The following is a 22943-nucleotide window of genomic DNA, read 5'->3' on the forward strand; positions in this document are numbered from 1 at the left end:
TCACACATTTGCTTCAATGATTGATATTCACTGCGGACCTGTCGACTTATTAATCATCGTGATTTCTAGATGAGGGTCGTCCCATTTATTGAAATGTGTCGGTGATATTAGCGTTTACTTTATGACAATATGACATCGACGGGTAAAAACTGAAAGGAAGTGCATCGAGGATTTGATTTAATCGCCGCGATCGTGTTATTTATTCCATTTGTTGAGTTTTTTTTCACAGACGCTTTGAGCTTATTTGTAATTTCATAGTAATTTATTAAACGACCATCACTTTGGCCTTCATAAATTACATTAGTCGGAACTCTGAATATTGCTCAGCCCTAATAAATACCCTTTACCATAACAGTCACCGAAAGGCACAATTCCTATCATCTTATGTACAAAATAAACAGGCATTTTTTAGATGCTTCAAGCATTTTCGTTTTTTTTTGGCAATTCGGTGTTTACTCGCGTCGACTCTTCCAACTATTCAATGGTCGTTGTTCTTTCCTGAATCCTGGTCGCTCTGATCATCGGTAAAGCAGACATCCACGTCGCTCTCGTTACTGTGGTCGCTTTTCGGCTCGGTCTCGTCGAAGGAAGTTTCCGTTTTGCTTTCAGCCTTGTGCACGCTTTGCCCTGGGTGTCTTGACTTAACGTGCCTCTCCAGGTCTCTGCGACGCACAAGTACTTTGCCACAGAACTCACACCTGTAAGGCGTGTTACCCTCGGCGTGCAAACGGATATGTTTGTTGAGGTTGCTGGGATCTCCGAAGGGTCGAAGGCAGACTTTGCATTTTAAAGGTTTGTACCCTGTGTGTGTCCGCATGTGGATTTTCAGTCCATATTTGCGCGAGTAGAGTTTCCCACAGTACAAGCAGAGGTGACCTTTTTTGGGCTTGCCGCTGGACGCGCTGGTAGTGGACATGGACTCCAGGCGAGACCTGCTCTTCTCTGCAGCAATACTGGAGAGTTGCTGGGTGTGCATGGCGATCTCTCTGTCAATATTGGCGATGGAGCCAAGTTCTGGGTTGAGAGATGGAGCTCCGAAGTAGGTGACCGATTCTGGGTATTTGATTAAGTTGCTGAAGTGGAATTTTAAAGGGTAATAGGGAGGGCTGTACAGAAGTTCACCATTGTAAACGGTTAAGGGCATAATGGGAATGTTGCATTCCCCGGAGAATGGCTTAACTCCTTCAAATGGTGGAATGGAGAATCTCTCAAAGTGAACGCTGGTTGGGATCGGGGTGTAACGGTTCGGGGACAAACTGGCGTGAAGCCCCCTTTCGACATGTTTGAATGCAGAAGTCTCTTCAAAGTTGGGGAATGAAGGGAAGCCCCTAGGCGTGTTGCTGCAGGGCAGTGCAGGGAGTGGGGGCTCGATGGAATGAATGCATTTGGCAGGATGAGCTCCCCCCATACTCTCACTGCTAGAACGTGGTGATTTCATACTGCCCAGGAGTTTATTGAAGCCTAATCCATTTGCTTTAGTGTTGCTGTCCCCGCTTGGATCCGGCAATATCAATTTTGATAATCCCGTGGGTTTAAAGGCGGATCGAATCCCAGGATGAAAGCCCATCGCGTTGACTATTGAAGAAGTTCCGCTGATAGTCGTCAGGGCTCCGTGACTTCTGGCTGAATTGACACTCATGTCCAGGGCCCTGTCCTGCTCATCCTCATGTCCTACTGTCTTCTTGTTCATAGCCATTTTAGCCAAAATCGGCGACGTTGATCGTTTAACCCCTTCAGTGGAGCCAGAGGCGATTTGATGGCCATTTCTCAGGGGCGTGGACGAGCTGGATATGTCGACTGCCTTCGGAGATTTGGTGAACGTTTCCGAAATTCTGCACTGGTCGCTATTGATGAAGCCCCTGCCGTTACTCAGAGTGCAGTGGAAGTGGATGTGAGCTATTAAAGTGTTCGGATATTTGAATGTTCTCCAACAATACCAACAGATGTAACGCTCCTCCCCTAAAGAAATGAACGAGAAGAAAACTCAATTTTGGGATAAGGTTGTACACAGTTCCACGTAAACGACAATTAATAATAACACGAATTACACCCAAAGGCTAGGGTGCACACATTACCCACACTTCAGAAGAATTGGACACAGCGACTCCCACGTCCCATTAATTTTTTTTTAAGTTATAGATTGCAAACAAGCCATGTAGTTATTAAGATGATCCTTATGTGATGCTTACTGTCAGTGTTTCAAAATACCTTCTGCACACTACACCAGCCCAGTTTCTACAACCCAAGCAGATAACTTTACAAATTAAATGGTAATGAATGTAGAAGGAAGTCAATGAGGCAAATCATTTGGCGAAGTAATTAATATGTAATTCTTAGTCCTGTTATTGAATCATTCTGTTCTCCAAGAGGAAACACAAGCCTGATCAGACATATACAATCTAGACAGTTAATGTTTTGGCCTTTGCAGGCCTTGGAGGTGATAACAGCTGTTCCTTGAAATCATGGGGCGCTTGAAACAATGCACTTGGCCCATCTGTTGATGTTGAAGAAAGGAGGCGTATGGCAAGGAGTTGAGCAAACTGGTCAAAGAACAATCTATATATCATGAGCTTCGCATTAAAATCAGAACAATGCCTAGGATCTAAACGTTGCTATTCAAAGAGTAACAGTTCCTTGAGGTATTCTCATTTGTGGATGTTTCAACTAAAGAATGGCATCAAACTATTCATTTTACAATTTAAAGCACGGTTCTGTATGTTCGGCAAACGTTATTAACCTCTGTCTTTCCTTTACATCTGATATTTTGGTGTCGCATTTTATAAACGTGTAAATGCATTTCCCCAACGCTTCAATCCATTTATTTCTTGTTTGCTCCTTTACTTCTGTCTTTTAATGTAGTTTTGCTTGGCCTTTTCGTTTATTTCCCACTTCAATTTCTTTGCTTCCTTTTCGATTTCTTTTCGAAAACTGCTAATGTTGCTTCGTACGATTAACTAACTACATTTTGTTCCTGGCCCATTCCTACATTCGTGATCATGTAAATTTTATTTTATAGCTCTCAACCCAACACTGCGTTTAAAAATGAAACTGACCGCATTGGCCTTAACAATGTAGGTTATTTGTGAACAGTTTGAATAATTAAATCAAACTTTGTCCCGGGCCTTTCAACTGCAAAAAACCTCTGAAGGATCAAAATATATCATTAATCTGCCATTTGTTGAAAATCAATGTGGATAAAAGGCATTTGTTCCACTTATTGCACTGATAATATTGTTCTGATTCTACCGCATGGAGAAGAATTAGGAAAAGTGCGCATCAGATACTGTTGATTCTCCTGGATAAATGCTTATCATGTTTGTAGTTAAGATATCTGATATTCGATTCAGTTTCTTGGAATTGGTGCTATTACTTCTTCTTTCGAAATCACACTAATAGTCCAAGTATTTACAAGTATCAACCGCTTTATCAACGAAAGATAGAATGGGACCTTAAGACTCTTTACATTTGGTACACCTAATTTCAAACTCCCACAGGTAAAACAAAAATCATCGCGTAAAAACAAAATATAGTGGTGCATTGCCCCAAAATATTCAGACTGTTAAATTGTATTCAAAAAACAAAACTTTAAAATAGAGATGAACTTATAATCTTCAAGTAAACTATATTTTAAAAAACGATTACAGTTAGGTTTATACAGATAATGCATTAATTAAACCTATGGTCATGATCAGCACTTGCGGAACCAATGCAGTTTTACAGAACATGGTCTGCTGATAACCTGACAGTCGTGTAAAATGCTTTATACATTAAATAAAATAGGTAATGCGAGGAGGAAATTGGAGACCAGGCGCCAAAGCAATGAGAGATTGTTACTGTAAAGAAAATTTTAAGAATTATTTCATTGTTTAATCCATTACTAGGTCTCAAATCATCTTTCCATGCGTTGACCATTATGCAAGAACGCAAACCAGTCAGGTAGGGTGGTTCAATTGCATTTTAGATTCAGAAATTGTCACTGCATGGTCTTTCCTTCGCGGGTTGGACTTCAAAGCAAGCGAATGCTAAAGAAATTCCAGGTGCAGGCATGTGATTCAGGATGAACGGTGCCTGATCCAACAATTCACTGACATCTCAATTCAACCACTTGAATTCAAAATCAGCAAGAATCTGAGTGTTGTAGCACCGCGCTGGAAGTGAAATGATTTTACGAGAATCTGACCAGTCATCAGAGAATGCAGGTGATATATATGATTTCAATATCACCTATAAAATAGTATCCGAAATGTCGGTGAAGCATTTCATTGTCCTCCGACGTGTCGAATTATTTTAACTGTGCCTGATTAACTCTTAACTTTCCGTATGGCTGTATGTAGACATTGAACACTTGTCCACTCTGTAACAAGTTAAACTATTTGTTTTCAAGTATTTACATTATAGCTCAAAAGGGGGAATAACAGCCTTTCTGCTATGTTCTGTATTTTATGTGCTATTATTCGGGGCCCTTCATGCACAATCTATCCATGCTTAATTATAGTAGGTCGTCTTGGTAGAATCAGAACTGGAAGCCTGTTTACATACTATCTGTTGATTTTTGGGAGTATCTGCAAAACTTCTAATTGCTAAGGCGTTGTGAGCTACCGTGGAAGAAGCAACGACTTCACTAATCCTATTACCTTGCACCTTAGCTACAACTTGCTTTAGAGATTACAAAATCGTCTCAATCCCCCCTCCCCTCCCCAACCCGCGACCACCAGTCCCCTACTCCTTTGAAAAATGAGATTTAATAGCTAAATGCGCTACTGGATCTCTCATTATTAATCCTTTGAGGAATGCAGTATTGTATCCGTACACAGTTTGGAGCCAGGATTCCTCTCCGTTTTCTCCCTCTGGAATCTGATACAAATAGCTGGTTCCTAATTCTCTTGCATTAGTGAATTGCATTGCAATCTACCTTTGGCACAAAATAAGAATATCCATGTAATCCATTTTTGAACGGTTCAATCAAAGAAACACGATGTGTTTTAACAATTATTCTTCTACTAATCATGGCTAGAATTCAACCAGATTAATAACCATCAATCAGAATAGCTAATGATGAAACGAAAAGTCGGAAATTGATCAAAATAGTTATACTGTACAGTCCATTTTTCTCTAACCTTGCCTTTTTATTAAATATGACTTACTTGTGTAGGTAGGAAACAGCAATCATGCAGACGTGATTTTACGTTTATGAAAACGTACATATATTTATTGTTTTGCGGGTGCATGAATTTAATTTTGTTTTCGATACAAAAATATAATTGGGGATTTGTGTCCGCGATTACTAAACGCAAACATGTATATCTTCAAATACATTTTCACGGTGACCTGATAACAATTTCAGCACCTTTTGCAATTCCATTCCAACTGATGCTTCTTCCTCATGAGCCTTTGTTAAGTTTTGCTAAGTCCATTAAACATTGATCTTCTAAGTACCCCTTCCTCGGTAGATCCCGAGAGATTATTAGAATTTCTTCTGATTGAAATAAAACATGGTCTAAAAAAACATGGTTCTGTTTTCTTTTGAATGCCAATATGTTCAATCGTATGTTTAAACTGAGTCTTGAACAGCAAACTATATATTTCCGATGTATTTGTTCTTCTATTTAAGGTCAGTAGAACCTCATAGTAGGTCCTCGGTTGACTGATGTTAAGAGGATGCTCCCATTTATTTTCATTCATTCATGGGGCATTGGCGTCGCTGGCTGGCCAGCATTTACTGTCAGTCCCTACTTGCCCAAGCATGCCTACAAATTGCTTGTAAAGATCATAGAATCATACAATCGTACAGTGCAGAAGGAGGCCATTCAGCCCATCGAGTCTGCACGACCACAATCCCACCCAGACCCTCTCCCCAGAATCCTATGTATTTACCCTGCTAGTCCCCCTGACACTAAGGGGCGATTTAGCATGGCCAGTCCACCTAACCTGCACATCTTTGGACTGTGGGAGGAAACCGGAGCACCCGGAGGAAACTCATGCAGACACAGGAAGAATGCGCAAACTCCACACAGACAGTGACCCGAGGCTGGAATCGAACCCGGGTCGCTGTGAGGCAGCAGCGCTAACCACTGTGCCACCTTGCTGCGATGGGGTAAAAACTTTGCTGATTTGTAACAACACCGCTACCCTGTGATGCAGATTGTAATCTTGGATCTAACAGGTGATGCTGAAAAAATACAACTTGCAACGAAGCAGGGTACCATCGAAAATCCAATTCTTGCAAATACGTGCTAATTGTGCCCTTCGATAAGGCACGGTGCATATTATCCCATGCATACATCGAATTCAAGTTTACTCCTTGGACACACTGTGCCACCTCATTGACTCTTGTGCAGCAAGAGGACTATAAAACAAATAAATATGTCTGCTTCTTGCAGACCGGCAAATAAATTAACCTGCCTCCCGATTCTACTGACGACCCATTGCAATCGATGTTTCAAAAAAAAGTTTCAGAGAAAATTGACCATTTCATCGCCTCTCAAAATTCGAATTGGGCCGTGAGGCATTTCACTAACCCGTGTATTGTGTGCTCACATGATCCACGTTCACGTCGCACAGCCAAAGCCATGGACGCAATGACTGTGTGTAAACTCAAAACACATGACGCGTTTTAACATTTTTAAAAAAGTTTCCCCTTCAGGTCGAAGATGGCTGGTCCATTTGAAGCGCATCTTGGGTGCCTAATAAACACATTAAAGTCACATAGTGCCTTTTCCATTAATCTCCGGGTGATTGCAGTTAATCCCAACAATTTTAGGATCGGGAATTTTAAAAAAATTAAAATTCGACCATCTGAGGTAACTTCAGTGAGTCGAAATATTTCGTTCTGGATTAAGATAGAATTTAGTAATTCTTAATCATATTTTCGTTACATCACGGCAAATCGCCAAAGTGCTGCGATAAACCTGCGTGTAAATAAATCTTGATAGATACCCACGTGTATCCATACACAAATGATAGCCTTGTTCACAGGTAACTTGCAATTACAAGCAATCTATACTTGCTATGCACGCAATAGATATGTAAACTCCCACATGTACATAAACATCTCTGCGTGGGGCGGGGGGGAATTTGTTACTCAGCAGCCCAGAAATGCTGTTTAATTAAATGCATCGTTTTAAAATCTAAAGATATCTCTCAGCGTTTGCCATTGTTCTGAAGTAGTGAGTCTGAGTTGATCGTCCCTACCTTTCTCATCATGTGTCGGTGTGGCTGTGGTTGGTATATCAAACCACTGAGCCAGAGAGCTGGAGTACCATGCTGCTAACTCCTCTCCAGGCTGGATATCCCTCAGTGTTCTGTAAAAGATCTGCGGAAGGGAACAGATGCAGAAATCTAAGGATTGTATGCGATTTAATCTTTTTTTTTGGGTTGTGCTTTGGTTAGCATGACAACAAAAAAAAAGCCCGTAACTGTGCCAAGAATTGTAATGTGATGTACCTGTCCCCCTGGAAGGTCCGTGATCGCTTCCAGATTCTGTTCTTGGACGTGTCTGGCAGCTCGGATTAACTCTATCCATTCCGGGACAGAGTCGCCAGCTTCGTCAACCAAATCCCCTCTGACAAAGCGCACCTGAAATATATGCCCAGCACCACAGTTTAGGAAAGGCAATTCTAATATGCCTGCATCATCCATCCCTACAATTGATTCACACACATTTGATTCATCTCGTTAGCATATCTGCAACATTCACAAACCACACCATTTAAAGTCATATCCAGAAGGCTCCATAACAAAAACACGATTTAAATTAGCCGTATTAATACGCATCTTTCACTCCGAAAGTCTGAGCCCTCTGGACACCTTAAATGACCGAAAATTGTATTTAAAATCACCCAGTGAAGACTTCGGTCAGGAATGGTATGTTAAAGGATATGTGATCTGAAGGTACCTGACGGACGGTGACCCGACTCTAAGCCAGTTCAGAATTACAATGATTGGCGGGAGCTGAGGGTTACAAAAACTTACTTTAAACCGGAAAAAAATAGATAAGTTGCGTCTAACACACAAATTGTTGTTGTTTATTTCACGTCGTTGCAAATAAGAAAGATTCGCATCTTCAGATACGTCTCAATCCTTTTGGGTTCAATTGAAATTTCACATGTTGGTGTTTAGAATTCAGAATAAATGTTAAGAATTAGAATTATCCACGGGAGAACAAAATGTAAAAAAGATCGCTTTGTTTACCAATTACAGATCTGAGCTTCTTGAGTTGCGCTTTACAAAAAAAACAAATTCGTGGTAACTTAATTGCAACTTTCAGATATATTAACTATATTTATATAATCCCGCAATGCACAAAGAACGTCCACTGCCGTATGCTGTAGTGACACCTGTTCACTTTTGGCAATTGGCCGCTGGTGTAACTGAATTTCGGGCTTTATCTTTTGACTTATATTACACATTTCTCGCACTTGAATTAATTTCGCCAATAAGTATGCTGGCGCACGAGTCAAGATACCCAGCCAACAGGCATTTAAATACTCACTATCATAGGAACACGCCAACAAAATATTGGGTTTGGGTGGATTTAAGAATCGCTTGGGAAAAGTTCGCTATAATTAGGCAGAACGGTTCTTCGGCAAGAAACAAAATCGAAACAGACGGGAAATAAATAACATGGTTTGTCAGAGCGTTTAAGGCGGGGGGGGGGGTGGGGGGTAAATACATTTTAAAATCTGACCATGACATACGACACGGCATCTGCACCTGTTCATAGGAAGCCCTGACAGTATGTGGCACTGGACAACTCGAAGCACTTTAAACCTGAAACACACTGCCCCTGTATGTATGACTCTGTGTCTATTACACACACACACATAAACACAGCAATATCAGGAGGCAAACTGCATAAATCGTGATCGATTGTGCTTTTGCAATATAGTTCTGCTTTTGATAACTAACTACGGCTTCATGAAGCAAGCAATGTCTAGTTAATAACAATTGTCCTTTTAAATGTAATTGCCAAGTGTGTAAACTGAACATGATCCGATTACTTCGATTATTTTAATCAAGTTAAAGCACTGATACCTGGCTATTAGATTAACACTGCGAAGTAGCTCACAAAGATTGCAGCCACGAAGCTGAATAATTAATCACTTACAATAAAGATTTCCGATCTCGGTTATGGATCTCGACAAGAGTAAAATGAATTAATTGGAGCCTAACCGCACCGTTAATTGCCGACCATAAAATTGAATCCTTTAAGCCGCACGCGAGAGCAGAAATGAGATCCAATTAAAGCGGCCTGTCAATAACTTTAACACAAGTTAACACACTGTGGTAATGTGCAGGAAAATACAATTAACTAACAATTAGCGAGCAAGCCATGAATTCAGACCCAAATCTAACGCAGTACCCGCAGTTTTCAAAGGTCAGAGATCTGTTTGTGCCCAGTAACTTTCTCTGGTAAAACATTGACTTGTGATATCGTTTTGAGAGAGAAAATTAAACTATTTTTTTTCTCTGCTGCCGGCGAAGATACTAACTGCTTAGAAGTTGGACTTCTCGTCCCCCAATCCCGATATAAAGCAAAAGAAAAAAAATGCCTTTTCAATATTTACATCGACGCAACGAAAACTGTTACCTTTTTCTTGTTGCTCTGCTCCTTACGATCAGACATATATTTTCCCAGCCTAAAAATGCCCTGCACGGGACCCAGGCGCAGCCCGGCTGGGATGATGCTTTCCGCGGTCACGGTGAGCGCCGAGCTCCGGGGGGTTTGCATGGCTCCGGGGATGCAGGGGTGGAGAGGGGGGTGGGGGGTGGGGGGGATGGATGGAGCGGAGGAAGAGGGATGGATTGACAGCGAGATGAGACAGATGAGAGAGAGAGATAGAGATAGAGGGAGAGAGAGAGAGATGGGCACAGACTGGTCTCCGCCTGCAAAATGACGCGATGGAGTCGGTGCGCTGCGCTTTTTCTATCCAAAGGGGGAAGGTTGCGTTTGAGCAGGAGTGCACAGAGTGCCTCAGTTTGGTGAGAGAGTTTGGGTGCGATCACAGCTGCGAGCCACAGCCAAGAGGTTCAGAGAGAGACACACATGGAGACTTTCCCTACCCAACTGAATAATAAAGTGCTCGAGATGGCCAGGAACAATGGCCCGGGCGACCTTCCCAATCCTAAAATCCAATTTGTCAAGGGCGCAAAAAAGGCGATTGTGAATCAAAGGTCTGGCGGGACCATTAATCGTCAGCTTGTGTTATTGTCCAGCAGACAGTTACGATATTTTAAGTGACAAATTCACTGTATAATTTCTCCATAAATTCTGCCTTCTTTTATTGCGACCAACAAAACTTTGGGAAAATAAGTGACTAAAGTTAAGTCTACTTGGCTGATTCTTTTCAGGTTAAGTATACTTCAAAGATTTTTCTCTCCCCCTCGGTTTTTTTTATTTTCTCAGAGGAGTGGATCTCAGTTAAACAAAGAGAGCAGGAATGTTTGGAGGACTTGTTAACTTCTATTGATTCGGCGTGTGCCGCATAGAAACGGGGCAGGTACTTGATGGTAAAACACCAGATGAGAAGTCGCTACCGTACCAAGGTGACCACCAATCTACATTTGACCAGCTCTCCCGTTAACCTCCTGGCCCATCCAACCGGGAGAATGATTTGGATCCAGTGACTCCAGCTCACCTTTGTCAATATCGAGTTATTTTTCACAGCTTGTTTGGGGCAGAGATTGGAAAGTTCAAACTGAGTTGGCCTTCTCCAAACAAACAAGCGTCAATCCAGCTTTCCTTGTCCAGTTCCATCAACTTCACACCCCCCCCCCCATCACCATCCCCCACCCCTCCCCACACGCCCCCGGAGGAAGAAATGCAGCGGGGTTCAATCACTCTCCGTTTTAATAAAACATTGCACTCCTTCAAAATTAAAAACAAAACAAAAGTTTCAGGTGGTATCTTACCCCTTTGAAAAAAAAACTATTTTGTAAATAACAGATTTTCTCCCACAAAGTTGATTTACGATTGTCCTTATTGCATAGGGCGTGAATTGCTTCGAACCTTGCACGTAAAATAAGATACTCTGATTTTAAAAAAGATTTGGCGTCTCTTTTCTACATGAAGGTACAAAATGATAGTCTGAGGCCATTGGAAAGATTCTACCTCAGTAAAAAACAAGATGAATCGTTTAGCTGTTTAACCTTCTGTTGAAAGTGGAAACCGTTCCTATCATTCAGAAAGCGTATTAAACATTGCGTGATTTATTTTTCCGATTAAAAAATGATCATTTCTTTATTCGCAGGGAGGCGCAATAAAATGCTCCATAAAGTCAGTCCAAAGAATTACCTGTGATGCAGTTCAAATATCCCTACGTCTTCAATTAAAGATTTGTACTGTGTATGTCATATAAGGCAAGTAAACTGTATAGTCTTTCAAAGCTAGCATTTAATATCCCGTCAAAAATACGTTAACGATAAACTATATTAAGCTATAATATTAACTTTAAGGCGGATTGCGATTCAACAGCACCGAAAGGCACTGGCAATGATCCTTTGATTTACCACACAATAATCACGGAGCACATGTGTGGGCAGATTTAAATCTATTGCATAAATTAGCTACATAAATGTATTTGATACATTTGGAGGAAATATCTGTGCTGAATACCCAAGTTCTGGATCATACCACTGGAGTGTAGAAAACGCTGATGAATTGAAATATTAATTGTCATATTTTACATTGTAATATCTCGAGTGATACCAGGACGGCCACCAATCCTTTGTGAAACTGCGAAATTGGTGCAGAGACCATGTAGAGACACTCCTGGTTGCTGCAAATAAACTTCAATTCTTAAGGGACATGTTGCTTTTCCAAAGGTTTGGCGATTTGTAGACAGCCATCATCTTAATCGTCGTCGTTTGTAAAGAGGATATTAATTGGACATAATCAACAGGCAGTATAGATTCCTTCCAGCTATAGTGACATCAGATATATTCAATTATCAACCTTACACCAATACATATGATACAAAAAGGTTTGACCCCTATGTTCCTAAAGATTTCGCCAACATCAAAAAATATATTAAAATAATTGGGAATCACATTTGATTTTATATATCTGCGACAAGACATTTTTTGGGAAGAGTTCTTCCTTCTGTATGTATTGTTATGTAATTGTGTTTATTTAAAATATGGAATGTCAACATTAGGCCAGTGTGCTGGATGCGTGAAGGGATTTTTAAAAAATACCAGGGTTTGACCTCTTTGATAAGTCTTCCTTGGCATATCTCTCAATGGCAGGGGGGGAAAAAAAACAAGAAGTTCGGGGCAATAAATTTAAGCCATGAACATGTCCCCGTAACCTCTGGCCTGGCGACTTTAGGATGACACCAAGTTAAATTGGGCAAGCAGAGGTAGATGGCTTTGGACTGCAAGGTACCCCACTGCTCCATTTGTGGAGCCTTTCCATACTTTATTTAATGATCTCAAAGCGTGAACGACACGCGAACAATTTTATCAATAGGACCATGTAAAATCTGACTGGGAGGAAAGTTATTTATTAATGCGCGCCAATTGTGACTGGTTCCCAGCCACTGAAAATAAAAAAAAGCTCTGCTCTGAAATCATTCACAGCAGCACTGCAGTTTTTTTTCCCACTCTGGCTAAAAGATGCACTATTCCAAGTGAAATAAATTGGCCAGAGCAGAGGGAAGAAACACGTTTGCTTTTATATTTCCCCGTGAAAAAAAAAGCAAGGGTGAAACCAATCTAATGTGTCCACTGGAGCAGGAGCCAGAATGAAAGCCGGGGTGTTAAAAGTAAAAGCAGTGTTCGAAGCAAATGGGATGGAAAATTAAATGAAATCAAATAGCTTGAACGACTGTATTGTGTCTTATAAAAGGGCACATTAATTACATGGTTTCAGCTTTATTCCAGGACAATGTTGTGGACTGGGGGATAATCAAAACATTCCAGGGCTTGCTGTCACAGACTTTTAACTGGCGACAAAACAATATTTTGCAAGCGTCAACGAAGGATGATCGGGTTTGCACAAAATATAGTTTGAGAAGAGATCCTGCACCAGCTTGAGCTCTTTTGCGCGTGCCGTTGAACTGTCATTGCCATCAAGTAACATTTTTGGCATAATGTTCTTTTTGATTTAACAGGTTGCCCGATAATCAGCCATGAATGTTGAAGAACAACAGACGTCCAGAGCCACAGCAGCCTGGGCCAATGTCCCACCAGGAAGCTCCATTCAACACATCAAAATGCTTCTGGCTAGAGAAGGTTCAACATTACTTTCAAACCAGCATGAATGCCTGTATATGGAGCCAACTTAATTATAGGCAAACAGTGGAATAAATCAGAAGTTCTCGCAAACTCCTGTGCACAAGGGAATCATTCTTAATTTAACCCTTCCGAAACTTTGGACCTGTACGACTCCCAGCGGTGTTGCTCAAATATTCCTAAAAAAAATCGCTTTGACGCATAAAAAGGTTGATGATTCATTTGCATTAAACCTTGGGCATTTTTCATTTCACAGATTGTTATTCCTGTGTTTTTGAATGAAGGGAATTGCTGCAAATACGAAGGTATTCAGTGTGTTCAGAGGCGAGAAAGGAGTATCTAATCTATGAGAAACGCCTTCCCGTTGCAGGCTAACGCAATAAGAGATATATCTACCGTGAACAGATGTTCTGTTTTATTTTGAACTAAATATAGCAGAGTAATGCGAGTTAACAGAAACAAACAGCACACGTTGATGGTTGCTAGTCATTTATTTGGCTTTTGTCGAAATTGCGGTTATGTGTGCATCCCGCCACATGACCTACTTACAAATTGAACACAAGAATAAATATAATATTTTACATCTGCTGAAGTAAACAAGTCTGTGGGCTGCAATTATCCTTCCTGTGCAAGTTAAGAGGATATAAAATGAAGATTTCAAAACCCGTACCTAAGGTTGGGGATATCTTTATGCCACGTTTTCAGTATGCAAGAAGTCAACTGCCTTTTTAACAGAATTTTCTAACTTTTACTTGGTTTTCGGTTGACGTGGTGAAGATAAAAGGCCAGAAACTTGTGCCTGAATTGAAATGTTTCGGTGTACCTTATAAATTCATACCTTTTCTCACTCGATCGCATTAGAATGAATTCTCCACTCAATTCGATTTTCCTTGCTGTTGGACACATTTAGCAGAGAGTCTATTTATGAAGTTCATTTCTAGGCAAATGAATTCAGAGCCTGAGCCGAATGAATAGGACCGTGTGTCAGCCGCCCCTAATTGGGATTAAAGCACTCGGGACCATATGCACAGAGTGACAGAAATTCTCAGGTTTCATTGTATAACACGACAAGATCAGTAACCAGCCAATTTCCAGCCATCCTTCTGAATAACATAGCTGCTTACAATACAGTCTAAGGCTTATTTGTTGGCATACCTAGGCAGTTTATTAACTCTATTGAAAAATCAAAAATAAAACCACCTTTCCAATAAAAGAAACTCGCGTTTTCTTGTTCTCGTTGTAGCTCCAGCAAGGCAAAAATAGCACGTAAAAAGTACAACATAATTATTTCAATATACTCGCCTTGGAAATTAAGAGACTGCCAAATTAATCCATATGCACAGAGGCCTTTATTTAAAGTTGCAGAGAGCTTTATCAAATTTACTCGACATGGTGGGAAGAGACCTTTGAAAAATGAACAATTTTGTTCAGTTTCCGTTCGAAGTGTTGATTGATTTTTTAAAAAAGAAATTAACCAAGGGGTTGAGACGTGAGCTAGGTTATTTGATGTCATTTACAAAGTTTACAGAGTTGGGAAAACTGCTCAGAACAGAGCGACTTGCTTTCAGAGCCTTGCTTTGAGTAGCACATTTCTCAGAAGACGGACAAAAGGAACCGCAGCCTTTTAAATGCCAGTTCGCTGTAGCAGACCAATAAACAAACCTGATTATGCCCCGCAACTTGAATGACATGTACGCGCCGTAAATGGGGCCTGGTAGTTCTGCCAGAAAGCAACTTGGAAAGCTACGAAGTAGAACAGATTTTTATGTGTGGTGTGACTACATTGTATACTCAGATGTTTGCATTGGTTAATAACTTTATTTCATCTATAAGTCAGTGCAACATGAAAATGTTTTAAAACGTTGACGTGTGGGCAAAACTCATCAGAGTAATTATATTTTTTTAATGTAGCCTTATTTTAAGCAATTATGTTTTCTGGTTCTTCAGGTTTTTTATCATTATCTGCCCACAAAGTGTACAGCAACATGTAGGTAAGTTTCGTACCTATCTTGATTCCCCTTCTCCCCTCGCTAGCCTCAGTAATCCCCCCCCCCCCGCCCCCGAGCCGCCTCCACCCCATTCATCCCCATCCCCATTATAAACAGCACTGTCATTAAATTGAAGATAGGATGTTAGCGGACGCTAACATTGATTGGACTTGTGAATTTCAAGAACCAATGGTTGGTGAAAGATACATATTCTGCTAGCTATTGATCCAAGTACTTGAACAATTGATTCTCGCAATCGGATTCACCCTGCCATATGGAAATACAATCATTGCAAAAGAGAGGGAAAGCAAATGACCCAGGCGTGCCTGATCGCCGAGACAGTGATGTTAATTTCTGATAGGGAACCATGTGAAGAATCAGATTTAAATTAAGCATCAGTTCTTATCTATTGCATACGTTGATGTAGATTGCACATATTGTGGATTTTGCAATGTGTATTAAAGCATAGCCATCAACTAATTAAACGAGTTAAAATAAATTCCACGCGTTTAAAACAGATTGACAAAATTAGCATTGCCAGCGGTACAAACAGGGTTAGACTCCATTATTATATTGAGAATACATGGAATGAGTTCATATATACATATCTGCAAGTATTGCCTTTGCCTGACTACTGGACGACACGATTCATTATACACAATTAAATCCCAATAAAGGCATAATTAGTGTGCCAAAATGTTATGCTTGGGCCAACGTTTCCGTAAACTGCAAACAAAAAACTAGTAAGTTGTCAAAGCTTTGTACCACCCCCATTTTAATAATCAATTCAACAATTTAACCCAAAGGGAAACAACAAATCACTTAACAAAAACAAACTAAATTTTACACGGACGGAATTACATTTCTGAAATGTCCTGCTGGCTGCAGTTGAAATTTGGCGGCGAACTGAGCATTTTCAGTGCGCTGAGCATAACCTATCGGATAATTGGAGGAAATTTTATGCTTGGATAAGGATTTTGTATTGAACAATTATGCTTGGATCAGGAATTCTATACAATATGAGTGAATGGGAAGTGGCTTGGTACTTCAGAATTCCATGCTTGAATCAGAATTAGGCGCGGATCAGGTATGCCTTTATACGGAGTCTTTTATATATATATATTGCTTTTCATCTTATTTAATTACATATCTGGATCTGCTACTTCCTGCATGATTAGAAGTTCATTTGCACGTCTAAATTGCAAACACTTCAGCAATTCGCTGCAGACACATATTTCGCTTTTTTTTGCAATTTCATAAAATTAGGGACAGCAATTTTCATCCTTTTTTAACCTTGCATTTAAGAGTCTCGATGTTTCTAAGCGCTCTCCATAATTTAATTATATTATAATATACACAATAATAATATAAGTCGTTTTCATCGCTTTGTAACTTGACACGTTTATATGGTATTTTCGCTTTTTATTTGGGTGCATTTCTTTTAGGAAACTTTGAATGAAGAGAGTGGGTTATTAGTGACAACCATTGTTTCCTGAGTAATAATTTAAATAAAACTTCAGAATAGAATTAAGATAAATGGATAGTGGATCCAGAAGTTATATATGTATTTAAATAACCACATTTCTGTGGTCCAGAACATTGGTTTGCTGGAACAATATAGATCCAGTTTGATATCCTCTGCGTCCTTTCTGAGTACTTCTGCAAGCCACAAGTTTTTTGATAACTTAATTAAATAAATTTAATAGAACCTCCACAGTGTAGAAGGAGACCATTCAACCCATCGAGTCTGCACAGATTGTTCGACAAAGGATCCTTCCCCCATAACCCCACGTATTTACCCCGCTAATCCCCCAATTTACATATCTTGGGACACTAAGGGGCAATTTAGCATGGCCAATCCACCTAACCTGCACATCTTTGGACTGTGGGAAGAAATCAGAGCACCCGGAGGAAACCCAAATAAGTAGGAGAATGGTGGGAGGCAATGTTTTTTTGTAGATTATAGATTCCCTACAGCGCAGAGGGAGGCCATTCAGTCCATCGATCTTGCAACAATCCCACCCAGACTCTAAGCCTGTAACCTCACGTATTTACCCTACTAGCCCCCTTGACACCAAGGGACAATTTAGCATGGTCAATCAAAAACCAGCACATCTCTAGGCTGTGGGAGGAAACCGAAGCATTTGGAGGAAACCCACACAGACACAGAGATAACGTGCAAACTCCACACTGACAGTGGCTCGAGGCCAGAATTGAACCCAGGTCCCTGGCGCTGTGAAGCAGTAGTGCTAACCACTTGTGCCGCCCACCATTAGTCTTCGATGTTTAGCAATCCTCCAACCAGTTCTTCAAAAATAAATTAAAATTACGTGAGCAAAAATGGTGATTAAAAAGGTTTGTTACATGTTGAGGCAAATGGTAAATAAATTATATTCCATTCTAAGAGTGAGAATTTTGCTCTGGGTCAGATTTAATCTGACTTTAACTTTACTGAACATGGACATTGTATCAGGAGGGGCAGCCACCGGATTACAGGAGAAATGGAGTTTGATTTCCTCCACTTCAGGCTCTTTGGATGAATTCATTTCCACGGGCAGCCTCGGCTGCTAGAAGCCACTGTCAGCGCGTTTGCGAATGTGACCATTCATCTACTGATAGGAGCTATTTCAAAAAGAAAGTGAAATTGAATTAAAATTGCGGTACTCAGCTGTTGTATGTAGAATCAAATAATAGTCTGAGCAGAAATTGTAAGATTCTATTTTTAAAAAATGTCCTGGACATGTCCTGACCTGGAACCCATGAATAAGATCTTCCCGTCTCTCTCCATGGTACTCCATGGGCACCGGAAATTCACGCGAGTCCCTCACAGCATTCAGACTACTATTTTTCTTAAGATCAAAGGGTTAAACGACTCCCCGAATTTTCACCCTTTGAATCATCTGCCTTCATCAACCATTGTTTTCCAAAATTATATTCACAACGCCCAGTGCTGTAAGCGACATTGTAAAGGTGTATTAGCATTGTTTTCATGTCGAATATGGTGATGTTTAGGATGTCAATAGAGAAGGCAAATGGGTATAAACATGAGGGATGAAGGAAATTAGCTGGATTTGTGAAATTAGATTTCATCCTTCTATCTCTTCTACGTTGAGTTTGTAACTGATTTGAGGGCACATTAACCTTCCGCCAAAGGAACTTGGTGGCAATGGGGGCAACTTCAGGGTTGGAGACCTCATCTGATCGGACAGGGATTCCTTTGGTCATGACATTGGACGCATGCGTACAGTTAGGTAAATCTTGGAAGCATTAAAATTATTTTCCACTTTATCACAGAAAGGAGGACTAACGGTTTCAGACATCAGGAGCAATTTCTCCTCATTAAAACTGGAGAGCGCAGCCGCTTGGGAAGGACGCACAAGGTCTGTGGTCTGTAATGTGGATCTGAAACCGCCAGATGCGCAGATACTCATGAGTAAGAGCCTGGAGACTACTTTGGCCCCGTCAGTGTCTGACCCTGTTTACACGGCAACGTGGAGCTTCCACTAGGGGCGCGAATGTACTCAGCACCACATTGGTTATGCCCAGATGCAGCGACCTTCAAGTTCCCATTCAAACTAAAGTAAAAGCCAAAACGTGTGTTCTCAGAAATCAGCGCAATAAAGCAGTGTAACTGGTCGTAGTCAATTGATACCTGATATAGGCTATTCTCCAGCATCAGAATGAAGAGTGGAATTGCCACAAAATGAGCCATTCTTCGATTTCCTGATGTAAAGCTCTTACTTTTAAATTGGTTTTGAAATAACTTCATTTATCTGTCCTATGGAGCATCAAGTGTGAAAATACATGGCTGCGTCCTGCTTTGCAGGATATTGACTGAATTTAGACTAAAACTGAATTTGGAGGAGCAACAGGAGAAACAGACCCTGCCCAGCTTTCAGTTGACTATTTCACTGCGGTTCAGGTGTCTAACACAGGATTCGCGTATGTCCGACAATGTGGACACAAAGCGATGTAAACCCGCCAAAGAGGCAGGTACCCGCCACTCCTTACTGGGCCTCTGGCTAGTTTTATGATCAGGATTCATTTGGCCAAATTGAACGATAGTAGACAAACGCGAATACCCCAGTGTAAAGTGGTAATGGGCGCAAATCACTTGTATTAAACATTCTGCAACCTTTAGTGCTACCTCATTGAATTACACTGATATCTGGGACTGAAATCATGCGGAAATTCCAGGGCCGGAGGGAATGAAAACTTCCGATAAATTACTGCATGGTTCATTTCAAATAAATTCTCATCAGCAAAGTTTTAAAATTTAAAATTGTCCAATCGCTATATTAAGGCAAGACATATGCAGGTGGGGAAAGTTTACATAAGCTAAGTAAAGTTCATGATCATGAACCTCCATTACCAAACAGAATAGTATCAAATGAACATTATTTCTAGAAAAAGACAAAATACGGCGGATGCTGCAGATCTGAAATAACAAAACAACAAAGGCTTGAAATCCCAGCGGGTCAGGAAGCATCTGTGGAGATAAATAGATCCCTAGTTCCAATCAAAGGTCGTCAACATTTTTAAATTTGTTCTTGGGATGTGGGCATCGTTGGCTGAGCCAGCATGGCTTGTTAGGTCATTTCAGAGGGGAGTTAAGAGTCAACCACATTGCTGCGGCTCTGGAGTTACAGGTAGGCCAGACTGGGTAAGGATGACAGCTTTCCTTTCCTAAAGGACATCAGTGAACCAGACGGGTTTTTGCAACAATTGACAATGGTTTCATGGTCACCATTAGACTTTTAATTCCAGATTTTTATTAAATTCAAAATACACCATCTGCTGTGGTGGGATTCAAACTCTGAGACCCTGATTTTACCGGCACAGGGCAGGCTAGGTTCGCAGAGCGGCATTCCCCTTTGGCTTTGGGCATGATCTTACGAGCTGCGGGTGGGCATGCTGGTAAAATTCTGGCCTGAGTCTCCAGTGCATTGTGCTGGGTCTCCGGATTACTAGTTCAGTAAAAACACCACCTCCCCCATACATTTGAAACATTGATTCTATTTCTCTTTCCACAAATGCTACCTGACCTGTTATTATTTCAATCTTTTCCACTTTTACTTTTTCTAGGAACACTGGAGCATGATCAGAGCTGTACTGCATAGATTTTCCAAATGGTCCAGACAGTGGAACATGATTTCAGCATTCCAACGATCAGCTCAATGATATTTCTGGGAACAGAATGGCTTTTATTTTAGGCCAGCTCTTTAGCAGTGCACAGGCTCCTGATAGGAATCACCATGAGCCATGTCTGAAGGAATATTCCTTATTGCCCACCTTGTGACCTGATGGCCTGGATGGGACAAAGGCATCAGAGAGACTGCTGCAGTATGAATGAATAATGAGTGTTGCCAAGAAATCAGGCATAAACCAGCATGATGTGTTGCAAAACAAGAAAAAAAACAGGCTTGAAGACGGGTAGTGACTTCCTGAATGGAACTGTGGAGTGTAAATTGTCAGATATAACTGGTATCACATGCTGCAGCTTGAGAAGAGTCCATTGCATCAAATAGAAGAGAGCGAAGAGGCAACAGGTAACATTGTCTATGTTCCGATTTGAGGATCCAGTTGTGGCTGTAGCAGATGACATAACTCAGAGGCAGACTCCTTGGTGAAGGGCAAACATTTCCCGCATTGCTCCCAAGAGAGGTTGAGGTCAGAGAAGTGCTCCCTTAAGACCTGCTGTGGGGATGGCCTCATGTGCATTGCCCATCTCCTCCATCTTCCTCCTGCTGCCTCTGCTATCCCTTGTCTTCTTTGCTACCACCACCCTCATTCTCCAACTTTCAAGGCAGACCTGCTAGGGCACTTAGGACTGCAATAAAACTGTTCTCATGGCAGAAAAAAATCTGCCTATCATCAGAAAAAAGTAAGAATCATAGAATCCCTACAGTGCAGAAGGAGGCCATTCGACCCATCGAGTCTGCACAACTCTCTGAAAGAAATAAAGTTAGTGCATGTGACTAGGAGTATCTCCATTGCCACATCTCTGGCTAGTCAGTAATTTCTGTTGGACGATAAAATGTTGCTGTATATATTGGCAAGAGCACTGTGTTAGCTAATCACCAACGTACACTATATGTTCCTGTATTATAACGCAATATTTCTGATATGTTGCTGGCATTAAATAAAAGGGTATTTTACTTATATTTTTGAAATATATAGGGGTATTATAAACCAAGGGCATTGCTTGGGAAAAGTAATTCTAACATAAATATCAAAAACATTTCTTAGTTTTTAAACAGTAGCATAAAAGAATAGTAGTTACTGTAAACATATTTCTTTTTTTGTTCACAAAATGTGAGTGTGACTGGCAAGGCCAGCATTTATTGTGTGTCCATAACTAGCCTTGATAAGCTGGTGTCACCTGATCAGCAGGACAATAACTGAGCAGACGGTCAGGCTTTTGAAAATGAGATTCTAGAGCAAGAGCCAGTCGAGTGCTGCACTCCATACCCTCCTTCAAAAGTTTCTCAGTCATTATGGTGATCTGCTACGCTCTCCATAACATTGTCCTACAGAGATGTGTAGAACTTGAGGATGGTGAGGCCCTGGAAGGAGACAGGAGTTGAGCTGAAGGAGAAGCAGTAGCTAAGAAACAGGGAGGAATTGAAGGCAGAGGGAGTTGATATTGAACAGAGAGGCTGCTGCATAAAGAGGTGGCCTCCTCCTGTCACTCTCTGAGAGGAGAACTACCCTCCTCTCCCACATGGTCTCCAGCATTAGATCGAGATGAGCATTAATGAAGTGAGGGTGTGCCCTACCCCTCGTGCCAGGTCTTGGCTTCCCTGTGACATCTCATTTTCCTCTGGAAAAGTAAAGACAGAAACTGCAGATATCTCGCTTAAGACAACCAGCAGCTTCAGTGATGGCTGCGCAGGAGTCTCAATGAATCCCACACTCCATCTGACCCATCTCCATTCCCACCTCCACTGGCCTCTAAGTGAACAAGAAATCCATCTCCACATCAATTAAGAGCTTCCCCATGTGAAAATCTAAGTTGCTGAAAAAGAGAGATGCTGTTGAAGATTTTTGTCTTGTATTTATCAGGACAGATGTAAGAATATCAATTATAAAGGGAACAGAATTTATACTGCATGAGAAGAAAATGTTGATTGGTTGGCAAGTGGACTCTGATTGGTAGAGGCTTTGCCATGGAGAATGCACTGGGGAACCTTTTCCCTCTTTTTAGTTCATTCTACTCCTGTGGGATGATTTGCATTTCATGCCAAGCTATTGCTTGCTTTTTCTGTTCAGATTTCTTTATGTTGACCTGGTTGGTTCTGGTCATTACTATATAAAGGTTGACTGTACAGTTTAACAGTTACGTGAAGAATACTAATTTGACCTGAGTCATTGATGTTGCCCTATTGGTCATTGAAAATTTCTCTATTGGGATTAAATGTATATTAATATGATTTTGATTTGATTTGATTTGATTTATCATTGTCACATGAATTAGTATACGATGAAAAGTATTGTTTCTTCCGCGCTATACAGACAAAGCATATCGTTCATAGAGAAGGAAACGAGAGAGTGCAGAATGTAGTGTTGCAGTCATAGCTAGGGTGTAGAGAAAGATCAACTTAATGTGAGGTAGGTCCATTCAAAAGTCTGATGGCAGCAGGGAAGAAGCTGTTCTTGCGTCGATTGGTACGTGACTTCAAACTTTTGTATCTTTTTCCCGACAGAAGATGGAAGAGGGAA

General features: G+C 40.9%; 1 protein-coding gene across 1 annotated transcript; it reads right to left on the reverse strand.

Moving 5' to 3' along the window:
* Positions 1–478: 478 nt before the first annotated feature.
* On the reverse strand, positions 479–9730 carry prdm13 (PR domain containing 13). Its single transcript, XM_078213545.1, has 4 exons — positions 9590–9730; positions 7444–7575; positions 7192–7312; positions 479–1959 (listed from the first exon to the last, which is right to left on the reverse strand). The coding sequence occupies exons 1-4, from the start codon at positions 9728–9730 to the stop codon at positions 479–481; spliced, it is 1875 nt and encodes a 624-aa protein (XP_078069671.1).
* Between the last annotated feature and the right edge of the window lie 13213 nt (positions 9731–22943).

This window comes from Mustelus asterias, chromosome 5, assembly GCF_964213995.1.
Source record: "Mustelus asterias chromosome 5, sMusAst1.hap1.1, whole genome shotgun sequence".
Lineage (NCBI taxonomy): Eukaryota > Metazoa > Chordata > Chondrichthyes > Carcharhiniformes > Triakidae > Mustelus > Mustelus asterias.

Excerpts from the sequence above, each read along its gene's own strand:
- prdm13 (XM_078213545.1), bottom strand. The coding sequence starts at position 9,730 with ATGCAAACCCCCCGGAGCTCGGCGCTCACCGTGACCGCGGAAAGCATC. Across the intron at positions 7,576-9,589 it reads AGCAGAGCAACAAGAAAAAG|GTGCGCTTTGTCAGAGGGGA; the intron begins GTAACAGTTTTC and ends CATATATTTCAG. Across the intron at positions 1,960-7,191 it reads ACCGACACATGATGAGAAAG|GGGAGGAGCGTTACATCTGT; the intron begins GTAGGGACGATC and ends TCATTTCTTTAG.